Consider the following 11,684-nt stretch of genomic DNA (forward strand, 5'->3'; position numbering starts at 1 on the left):
AAAACAAGTTTCAGAAATCAAAAAGCACCTCTTCCTGCAAAAATGAAATTCTGAAAAAATATGGACCACATTTTTGAAAAGCAGCCTCTTTTAACCGTGGAAAAATAGAATTACACAGTTATACACACACACACACACGCACACGCACACGCACACGCGCACACGCACACGCGCACACACACACACACGCACACACACGCACGCACACAAAATATAGTGTAATTGATTTGGAATGAGTCTGTGTCCAACTTGTAACAATGGAGTTAGACATTCTAATGACTGAATGATCAAATACATCACCTCAGCAGTTATATTTTTTCTGCAGAAAGTTTAATTTGATGGGTAGAAAAAACCCAGAAGCCAGTCCTCACATTGTTGTTCCAAGAATAACCTCCGCCACATTCCCCAGTGGCACCAATCCATTGGGTATCATTAAGTTAAAGACCTAATTCCTTCTCAATTCTCTCCTTTAATTCGTTTTTCTTGATCTAGGAAAACAGAAAGTAGTCGCCGTTTCAGTATAGTTGTATATTAATCAATATTGGAGTCATCTTGCTGACTACATGATTTTAGTGTTGAAAGCAGTTGTTTACCTTTCCACTTGCTGTCAAAGGGTAGCTGTCTACAAAGCGCACATAGTGTGGGATCTTGAAGTGAGAAATCTTGGGGATGGACAAAACCATAGTGTGAGATGCAGTTTGACGAGGTAAAACAATTATTAAATTATGATAATGTTAATATTATCACATATTCTCACCTTCCCTTTACAGAATGATTTTATCTCCTCTGCACTGCAGGTCTGACCTTCCTTCAGTCTGATGCAGGCACACACCTGCTCACCCAGCCTTGAATCTTTGACTCCGACCACCTGTGAAAGAGACAAATTCTCGAACCTTTATTTACAAAAGAAAAAGAACAACCATAAATGTGAAAATTAAGACTTTAAAGTGTCTGAATGTCTACTGTTTAAAAATGTTTCTCATCTTGCTGCCCTCTGGTGGTTTCAAGTCTCACCTGCACTTCCTGTACTTTGGAATGTGTGAAGAGAAATTCCTCTATCTCAGCTGGGTAAATGTTCTCCCCTCCTCGGATGATCATGTCTTTTAAGCGTCCTCTGATACTGCAGTATCCCAGACTGTTCAGACTGGCTGTGTCACTGTGTAGAAGACGCAAGATGTTACTAATATTTCCCAGGTGAGCATCAGTCCCTGTAATATGACTTTGAATGTTCCCCTTCAAACAAACAAACATTCAATATACATCATACACACCCAGTGCTGTACCAGCCAGCTTTAGAGATAACTTCACTGGTCTTCTCTGGATCATCCCAGTATTCATGCATCACACAGTAGCCTCTGATCATGAGCTCTCCGGTTTCCCCCAGAGGGACAGTTTCCCCAGTAGTAGTGTCCACCACTTTAGCCTGTAGTAAAGACACACATACAGTATTCAGTCAGAGGATTCCTGTACTGCTTGGGTAAAATCTTGTGTAAATACTATGACATACCTCAGTGTGGTTCATGATACATCCAACAGTGTGTAGTTTCAGCTCGTCGTTGTCTTGTGGGAACCCAAGAAATGTAACTGGACTATTCTCAGTTGTTCCATAAGCTATCTATGAAAACATAACGTATCAATGATAAATACTATCGAGGTAAACATATTTTAGATACTGTATATTGACAGAATTTGTAAGGATTCACTGTAATTTCTTTCATGTTCATATCAGATCTCAGTTTTCTCAGGATCTCAGGAGGACACGGGGATCCTGCCATGACACCTAAAAAACATTTAAAGAAATAAGGAGGATCACTCAAAAACTTCCCACAAATCATTGCAAATGCCACACTCATTATGTCATAGTCATGGTTACATATTCCCCCTGCTGGTAAAGTGATGCACATGATCACTCATCGCCCTGGGTTTTTTCCTCAGGTGGAAATGATTTGAACTGATGGTGAAAAAATTGATTAAAGAGAATAGGGAGCCCAACATTATATCACTCCACCCTACAATCTTTTGTTTGTAAATGTAACATTTTCAGTCACCTTTTTTATCACTTACCTGCTTCAATTGATGACAGGTCATACTTGCATAGATCTTGGTTAAGCGTGTCGGCATACATTGTGGGAGTACCATAGATGACATTGCACCTTGAGGGCAAGAACATGATTAATGAAAGTGACGGAGGTTCTTTGATTTGTCTTTCTTTGATTTTCTTGCTCATTATACATTGACCCTTTACATTTTTACAAGATACTGCCGCCGTCTATGTAATTTTACTTCACATGTGGGGAATAAGTATAAAGAAGACAAGAAATCTGTCTTCTATGCCTATTCCCCAAAATATTGTGTTGAGACAGAGTGGCCCCCTTTGGACTCCCAAAATCCTGCCTCCACTTCAGCTGCTGGATCTAAAGTTAAACAGCAACCCTATCTGGCCTATCTGCCACTCTCTATCTGTCTCCCTTTTCCATGCCCTGTCCCTATCCCCATTGTATTTCCTTTCCTACCCAGCCATTGCCTTCCAGAGTCTGGGTCCTGCCCAAATTTTCTTGCTCAATGGAGTTTTCCCCTGTTGCTGTCACATTATGATTGCTCTGGAGGGTTCTTTTGGGTTTCCTCTGTCTGTTATGGTGCTTTGAATTGTCTACTGATGTGATTAAGTGCCTTATAAATAAAAGTTGATTGATTGATTGATTGATTGATTGATTGATTGATTGATTGATTGATTGATTGATTGATTGATTGATTGATTGAGAATTTTTTTTACTTTTCAGACTGAATGGCCTCTAGGTTGGATTGACTGTTGTATCCAGCAGAAGGAAAGACCAATGTGACACCATGAACTGCCATATTCATCCCTCCAAGGACTGAGCCAAAGCAGTGGTACAAGGGTACCATCATGCATATTCTCACCTGAGGCTGATGGACATAATGGAACTTAGGTTATGTGCATTTACTCAGTTTTGTTTCTTAAAATCCAGACAAAAATATGGACTTACTCTCCATCCATAACCCATTCGTAGACCTACGAAGTAGGCATTATTTAAAATATTGTATTGAGAAAGAGTGGCTCCCTTTGGACTCCCTGTTGTCCCCTGAAACCAAAAATAAGGCAAACTGTTTGATTTAATCTGAATTAAATCTATGATCTATGATTGATGTTGTGACATCATAATATCAGTGTAACTGATATTAGAGAGCCAGGGGGCAGAACTGAAGGGTACTTACTGATGTGAACTGAATGTTGATGGGATCATCACAGGACAGCTTGGTCTGTAGATCCATTAGTTCTTTGTGGTGCTGACTCTCCCCTGCTTGCATCACATCTTCTACGCTGAGCATCCCTGGCTGTCTACTATCTGTCACAATCACCATACGCAAGTCTGGCAATCTGGCAGACCAAGAACAAATACATCCACAGGATTCAATAGGTTCTGGGATCATTGAGGATTTCTTACTTCCATGAAAAATACTAATTGACATTTGATATTGACTCTGTCCAACCTAGAGCTTTTGACCATGCACACTGGTGTCTTGTCAATATCAGGGCAGAGCTGTCTCAACATCTCACAGTAGTCTTGTGTTTTGAAGCGGGTAGGACAGACCACAGCTTTACACTGGACCTGGATGTGACAAATCAGTTCATAGATGAAAGGAATATCTTCAATATGAAAAAAATTACCTTGATCAGTCCTGATGCTTTTGTATTTCACTTTGGCGCAGTCATGTGGTTATCTAAGCAGGTGATTGCCTCATGGCAGAACCTGTCTCACCTTCTTTAATGTAAATTCCACTTCTTTCACCTGATAGGCTGGGTTCAAAGACACCTGCAAATATAAATGACTTTTTAGTAGATAATATTGAACTAATTAACATATAGTCTAGCTGTACAACTACTGTAGGGCTCCTAAAAGGTTTCACTGTCTTATTGATCATTGACAGCAGAATGTTACCTGATACAGGAGTGGAGCTTATTATTTATTTCGGGCAATCATCTGCCTCAATGATGATGAGTCAAAACACAACATTACACCATAAACACAATTCGAAAAGCATGGGAAAGGGAAACTTTTAAATATATTAACAACTCTCAAACTGACCAGTATGATTCCAGCCTTGGCTGTCGCGTACTGGAAAAGGATCCATTCATATGTGTTGGGTCCCCAAACTCCCAGTCGGTCACCTGGCTTCAGGCCCAAAGCCAGCAGGCCAGCAGCCACTTTATCCACCTGCACAGATGAACGTAATGAAATATATCATTAACAATAGAATAAATTCTGATATTTTACGGTGTTGACTGCCAGGTGTACATCGGCTTACAACATTTCGAGCTAATATATACTGTATATATATATATATATATGTGTGTGTGTGTGTGTGTGTGTGTGTGTGTGTGTGTGTGTGTGTGTGTGTATGTATGTATATGTATATATGTATATATATATGTCAGTTTAAAAAAAACACATGGAAAAATTAATTTCAAGTTTACCTCAAGTTACTTGACTTCATTTAAAATCACTCGGCAACTATTAAAAGCACATAATATCATTATTCATCATTCATTTTTAACTTAAATTACTTTCTGTACTATTGCAAAATTATCAAAATTTGTTTGTTGCCTTTAAAAAGGCTTTTATTTTAATATTACAGTAATTCATATTTGAAGTGCCCGTGATGTATGCAAAACATCACCAAATTCTATTCATAAATTTAGATTCTTTTTCTGTACTATATTAAAAACTAAAATTGATTTGTTTGTAAGCTTAAAATGAATTCATATTAACCATATATTATTGAAAATACATTCACAAATAAAATACAATACAAACTGGGCATGGTTATTTTCGGATTAGCCTGGACTGTTCTGGAGCCAATTAACAACGTAGGGTTAGTTATAACTGTACTGAAATACATATTTCTTTTATATAATTCTTCCATTTAATGATATAGTGCAAATATGTCAAACTCAAGGCCCGCTGGCCGAATGTGGCCCGCCACATCCTTTTATGTGGCTCGCAAGAGCATAAATGTCCGAGTGGCTAAAAATAAATAGGTCAGTATGCTTTGAACAAAAACTATATTTCCCACAACGCAGTAATTAAGCGCATTTTAACTTTGAAAAATAAGTTTTGAACAAAGTTAATGTCCTAACTTGATGTTTTTTTTCTTTTTTCACTCAGATAGTTTGATCCTTGATTGATGGAGTTGTGTAGGTTTCATAACCTGACAAATTAAAAGGATTTACGTTGTGACAGAGCAACAACTAAACATATTTTTGCATGCAACTGTAATGCTTGTAACCTGAATAATAATAAATTCAGGGTTATTTTACATTAAGGAATAGCTACATTTATTTTACATTAAATTGAGTTATATTTGGAAGTTACATTTGGTCATTTGAAGGCAAGCATAATGCTGATGTGACTCTTGGCGAAAAAAGAGTTTGACACCACTGATTAAGTTAAGTTATTAAGTGAAGTTATACCATATTTTGTGATTACTGGTGACACCACATGCAAAAATAATCCTAAAAAGACAGATCTTTGAGCAATAACATCAGAGACGCACATCTCGCTGAAACAGTGCAAAGGTTTTGCGAATGCCATCCTGCACAAAAATGACAGCATCTCGGTCAGGCCAGCGCTGGACTGCAGAGTCCAGCATCTGTCCTACAGTCAGAGGAAGCAGAGAGATGGAGGAGGTGCCATGGACATAGCTGCTGGTCAGAGTGGGGATGTGAGGAGGACCATCCACATGGAGTGACCTGAGAAAGAAAAAGACAAGGGTCTTAGAGAATAAAAGGACTGTGATTTTAGTATTACAGACTACTGTAGTATTAGAGTGTAATGACTGAGTCTCTTTCTGACAAAAAAAGGTTTTTGACTAACCCAGTCTGTGGAAGAGAAGCCAGAAGGGGTTGTTTGGTAGCTACAAAACATAAGACTCCTAACTAAGAAGATTTAATTGGGGTAACCACCCATTTAGGCAGTCATCTCAGAGAGAGACCTAGAGAAAATCCGGCAGAAGTTCCAGTGTTACACAGGCTCCTTCTGGACCTAGACCTCCTTGTTGGCCAGGCCCCCCTTCCCCACTCAGTGTGGAAGAACCCGTGCAGATCGATCAAAGGACGTTAACTTCACACAAACGTCAACACTGCTTATGTAAGGGCCTGTATCTATTGTGGGCATACGGTTAACTTGCTTGCTCAATATCCTAGACTGCAAAAAAGAGAGTATTCATTAGTCTCCAGGGGATGCTGGTGAGCCTTCGTCCAATCACCTCTGGACAGACCCCTTCTAAAAGGTATGATCCACTAGCTTGCCGATTCACTTCCTTTCCGAGTTGTTGTACACTCTTGTGCCGATGAGAATTTTATTGAGTCAAGTCTCATTTCAAAAACCAAGATCCCAGTCGAGAAAGTAGCTGATCACAAGAACTCAACAGTAAATCTTTTTCATGTGTTACCAATCACACTATCCCACTCACTGTTTTTGTTCAATCATCATGAGACGATTTCCCTGTTTGTTGTTTCCTCTTTCATGTGACCCATAGTGCTCGGTTTGCCTTGGTTAAAAACACACAATGCATATATTGACTGGTCAGCATCAAATGCCATTGACTAGAGTCTCCAATCTCATTCACACTGCCTTCAGTCTGCCTGTCTTGCTAGTGTAACTCAACCTCCAGCACCACTTGAGGACGTAGACCTCAGCTCTGTGCCTTCTGAATATCACAACCTCCGTCAGGTTTTCAATAAATAACTTTATAATAATTTTATCAGGCCCTGGGGGCCTTGGTCAGTCTCTCCTCAGAATGTCATCCACAGATTAATGGCCAGATGGAGCAAGGTAACCTGCTTCTTACCGCCTGGCCTTGTGGTCCACCCACCTGCCTTGGGTTGAGTATGCCCACAACTCTCAGGTTAGCTGTGCCACAGGTATGTCATCTTTGATGGTCGCCACCAGTTTCCACCCACCCCTGTTCCCCAGTCAGGAGTCGGAATTGGTGGTTCCGTCTGTCCTGGCCCACCTAAGCCCTGCTCGCCAAGTCTTGCAAGAAGCTCTGGCTGCCCTGACCAGGATAGTTGCCCACAACCACAACACCAAATCCCTGCACCAACTACCAGGTAGCCCACCATGTCTGTATGTCAAGTCCTCCAAATTGGCCCCCGGGTACATTGGCTCCTTTGAGTTGGCCTCTTTGAGATAGACCATATTGTCAGTTCCAGTTTTGCTATTCTTAAGCTCCCTCTTAGGTTGATTCAGAACTTAAATCAACCCATGACAAAAAAATATATACTTTGTGCTTTGTCAACTCAGTTGTTGATCATTATGCACATAACAGTTTATTTGTGCTTTCCACATTCTACAAATGGATATATCAACATAAATAGATTTTGTGCACACATAAATGAAGATCAAATATTGATAGACAGAGTCACAAAAATCACTACAAATTTTTGCGGAAAAAAAAATTAATTTATACATTTACAATTCTGATAATATTAACATACAGTTACATAACACTTCACAACTCTTTGTGAAGTGGTACCTCTACTTACGAAATTAATTAGTTCCGGAAGAAATTACGTTAGTAGAAAATTACGTAAGTACAGATGCCTTTTCCATGCAAATGCCCTAATCTGTTCCAAGCCCACAAAAATTCCGGCATAAATGTTTTATAAAGCATAAAAATGCATCAAGACATGTAACAAATACATGTTATGATTAGATTATTACACGATAAATGAGAGTTGTGCATAACGTAAAAAACAAAGAATAGAGTAAAGAATAATAATGACGGTCATTTACCTTTTAAAAGCTGTACCCATTGTTTTTTACACTCTGGTTCATGCGCTCATATCTCACGATGCCGAACAACAGAGTGAATTCCAGTCCTCCTTTAGAACTTCTCCAACCACCCACGCAATGCCTTGAACTTCTTAAACTTCCTTTTGTTTTAATAACGTGGCGATTGTAGATGCATTACGACCATATTCTTTGTCGAGATAAATGCATCCCTTTTTCATGCTTTTCTATGATCTCTTGCTTTGTACGGACAAAAAACTCTTCTTTTTTTTTTCTTTTTCTCTTTTCTCCGTCACTTTCTTGGGGTCCATAGCGAATACGTACTCAAAAAGTTATTATATTTGCGCAAAACTATCAGAACACCTCACGGGTCGAGTGCCAAATGCTCCACACAGAGGTGGAATGACATCCCTCTTAGCCAATGGGATTCCAGGAATATACGTAATAGGTAATAGCCAATGGCAGAGCAGCTCTGAATATGTTGCGTTCAGGAACCTGTGGGAGATTCAAGTATCAGCTGATACTGTCTTTTTATTCGAGTATCATCCGATACTGTGTTTTTACATTACGTAAGTCGAAATTTCTTTCGTAAGTAGAGGTAATATTTTCCTGCTGAGAAATTTCGTAAGATGAAAATTTCGTAAGTAGAGACATTCGTAAGTAGAGGTTTCACTGTATTTGAAAATAACATCTTGGAACAACAATGGTCCCTGACAGGACCTTATAACCCATGTTAGATTGTCATAGCCATAATGTTAATATCAAGAGAAAATTTATCAAATATGTTCAGTTTCTGAAAAACTGTGATACATCTGGGTGATGATCATGGAGAGAACCCACCAACAAATGTCACAAAGACACTGCATGACATCTGCGTTTTCAGATGTCATGCAGTGGAGACTTTAAAGGGACATAAACAATTAATTTGTAACAGTATGACCCACAGTTATAAAATTATTTACTTAAACCAAGATTGAAATTTTCCCTTTATCACACACAGAAATGTGTTACCTAATTTACTCTTTATGTAGTTAACAACACAAACACCTTAAGTTTATGTGAATGACACCATTCCCATTTTAGCCCTGATCACAGAAACTTACCGAATGTGTGGAAGCCAACTTTTACTGCATAATTTCTTGAAGTATTTGAGTCCATCCACAGTTCTGAAACTGTAAGCACAAGACCTCAGCAGTGAGGAGATTAGCAGTGACATTTTGTCCTGTCACAGAGTCAATGTGTTTGACCTGGCTCTAAACAATTCAGCTGGTTAGGAGATCCCAAGGGTTGAGGGCAATGAGCTGGAAGTTATCTATGAATGTATAATGTTTAACTTACTCTCATGTTTGTTTGCTCATAATATCTTTGAACTCTGGAGCCAGGCCCGGGGTTGGGGCTCATATGCGAGCAGCTGGTGGGCTGGCCTATGTACACAGAGCCTGGCCTGGCTCAATCCGAAAGGATGATGTGGAACTCACCTGTACAGTAGGTGATGGTGCAATGTGGACTGAGTGGCAGTCGACAGCATGAGCTTGACGATCCAATCCCCTAAACAAGAATCTGGCTCTTGGGACATGGAAAGTCATCTCTCTTGGGGGAAAAAAGCCAAAGCTTGTGAGGGAGGTTGAGAGGTATGGAACAGAAATATTTGGGCTCATCTCAACCCACAACTTGGGCTCTGGAAACCAGACCCTTGCGAAGGGCTGGACTCTTCACTTTTCTGGTGTTGCCCAAGGTGAGAGGCAGCATGCTGGTGTGAGCTTGCTTATAGCCCCAAAGCTCAGCCACCACATGTTGGAGTTTACCCTGGTGAATGAGAGGGTCGCCTCCTTGCGTCCCTGTGCCTCACTATCGGTTGGCCTATGGGCCAAACGGCAGTGCGGCTGTGCTAGTCACAGTGTGTCCATAACAAAGATCTTGTTTGAGCGCAGGGATGTCCATAAGTGCACATGGCATCAGGACACCATAGGCTCGATGATCAACTTTGTTGTCCTATCATCAGACCTCTGACCTTGTGTATTGGACACTCAGGTGAACAAAGGAGCAGAGTTGTCAACTGATCATCACCTGTTGGATCCGCTGACAGTACAGGGGGCTTGTAGAGGAGCCTCCTGCTCCTCCGCACTGCCTGCAGGAGCAGGATGAGCTTGTGTTGGAGGTGGATCGCTACCAGTTGGATCTGCTGGGATCTACCTCCATGCATAGCCTTGGTTCTGAATCCAAACTCCCTGGTCAAAACACACTTTTGACCTACATATTGTGATATGTTCACTGTTTATCCCCTTGCGGGCCACATAAAATGATGTGGCAGGCCTAGATCTAGATAAACAGATAGTAACAGCCATTTAAGTCTCATTATATATCAATCAGCATTAATTGTTGCGGTCATCTTGATTATCATGGTGTGACTATCTTAAAGCAGAAGTTGGGTACCTTTCCACTTGCTGTTTAAAGGGTAGTTGTCTATAAAGAGCACATAGTGTGGGATCTTGAAGTGAGAAATCTTAGGGATGAACACAACCAAAGTAGTTTGTGATACAGTTTGTGAAATTTGAGGAAGTAAAGCAAAGATAGGGTTACAATGATATTCATACAACCTAATTAGTTGTCATTCCAATGCCCACATTGTTTAAATAGCCTGCAATTCATCGGTGCACTTACGGGAGTGATGATCTTTAAATGAGTTTAGATCGAGAGCATTGGTGAAGAACTAATACCTTTAGGAAACAGAAAGCAACTCCTGCTAATTTGGTGGTGGAGAACTTGAAGACCCCATGCTGACACCGGGAGACAGAAAATAAACAGAAAAGAACCAACTTGTTCTGAGCTACCATTTTGTTCCCAAGGTGGATAGAACATGATGTGGTGGCTCATTTAATTACTGTATCTTCGTACACACTTTTATTTTCTATTTACAAGTCTTCCTACAGAATATTACACACACACACACACACACACACACACACACACACACACACACACACACACACACACACACACACACACACACACACACACACACACACAAACAGATATATTTCTATCTGTTTGACTAAGCCATGCTGTTCCATGTTTACACTGATAAAGTTGTTACAATGCCCAAAAAAGACTCATGATCTGGACAGTGGTTTGCACAGTTGACGCATTAACCTTCAAGAGGAATATAGTACTGTACCTAGAAAATACTCTATTCTTGTCATATTCTTGGTGTATATATTAGTATAATCACTTCTTAATTCAAAACTTAGCAGACCATCTGATATACAAGAGTAGACTCAAGCAGCATTAATATTGCAAACATTTGATCCAGTAAGTCAGTCATTTTCTTGACCCGCTTAATCTGCTTACACAGGTCGCGGGGGAGCCGGTGCCTATCCCAGCAGTCTCAGGGCGTGAGGCGGGGGACACTCCGGGCACGACGCCAGTTTACCGCAGAGCCACATAGAGACAAACAATCACTCACACAGACACCCACTCCTACGGTCAATTTGGGACCGGCCAATCAACCTGAAGCGCATGCTTTTGGAGGTAGGAGGAAGCCTGAGAACCCGGAGAGAACCCACGCAGACACGGGGAGAGCATGCGAACTCCGCACAGAGCGGGACTCGAACCCCGGTCCGCCATGTTGTGAGGCGGCAGCGCTAACCACTGCGTCACCGTGTCACCACATTTGACCCAATAAAACTGTATTAATGTGTGTGGTTAGCTCTCCTCAACCAGCCTGGGGAATTTAAAGCAAATGTAGAGCAGCAATAGTCGTTTGTTGAAGCATGAGGGTGTAGGCAACAGGTCGGGCAGAGATCACATAGCTAAAGGTGAATCATTATCATGTTGTAGTTTTGTAACATCAATAGAATCAGTGACTACAAA

General features: G+C 40.6%; 1 protein-coding gene across 1 annotated transcript; it reads right to left on the minus strand.

Moving 5' to 3' along the window:
• Positions 1-352: 352 nt before the first annotated feature.
• Positions 353-5,699, minus strand: LOC137609271 (medium-chain acyl-CoA ligase ACSF2, mitochondrial-like). The gene is made up of 15 exons (XM_068336196.1): positions 5,575-5,699; positions 4,107-4,235; positions 3,780-3,833; positions 3,511-3,629; positions 3,235-3,397; positions 3,006-3,101; positions 2,774-2,925; positions 2,065-2,153; positions 1,704-1,780; positions 1,508-1,615; positions 1,272-1,423; positions 1,015-1,156; positions 758-868; positions 594-662; positions 353-488 (listed from the first exon to the last, which is right to left on the minus strand). Exons 1-15 carry the CDS (start codon positions 5,668-5,670, stop codon positions 438-440), a joined length of 1,608 nt encoding a protein of 535 aa, XP_068192297.1. The 5' UTR covers positions 5,671-5,699; the 3' UTR covers positions 353-437.
• Between the last annotated feature and the right edge of the window lie 5,985 nt (positions 5,700-11,684).

Source organism: Antennarius striatus, chromosome 16 (assembly GCF_040054535.1).
Source record: "Antennarius striatus isolate MH-2024 chromosome 16, ASM4005453v1, whole genome shotgun sequence".
Lineage (NCBI taxonomy): Eukaryota > Metazoa > Chordata > Actinopteri > Lophiiformes > Antennariidae > Antennarius > Antennarius striatus.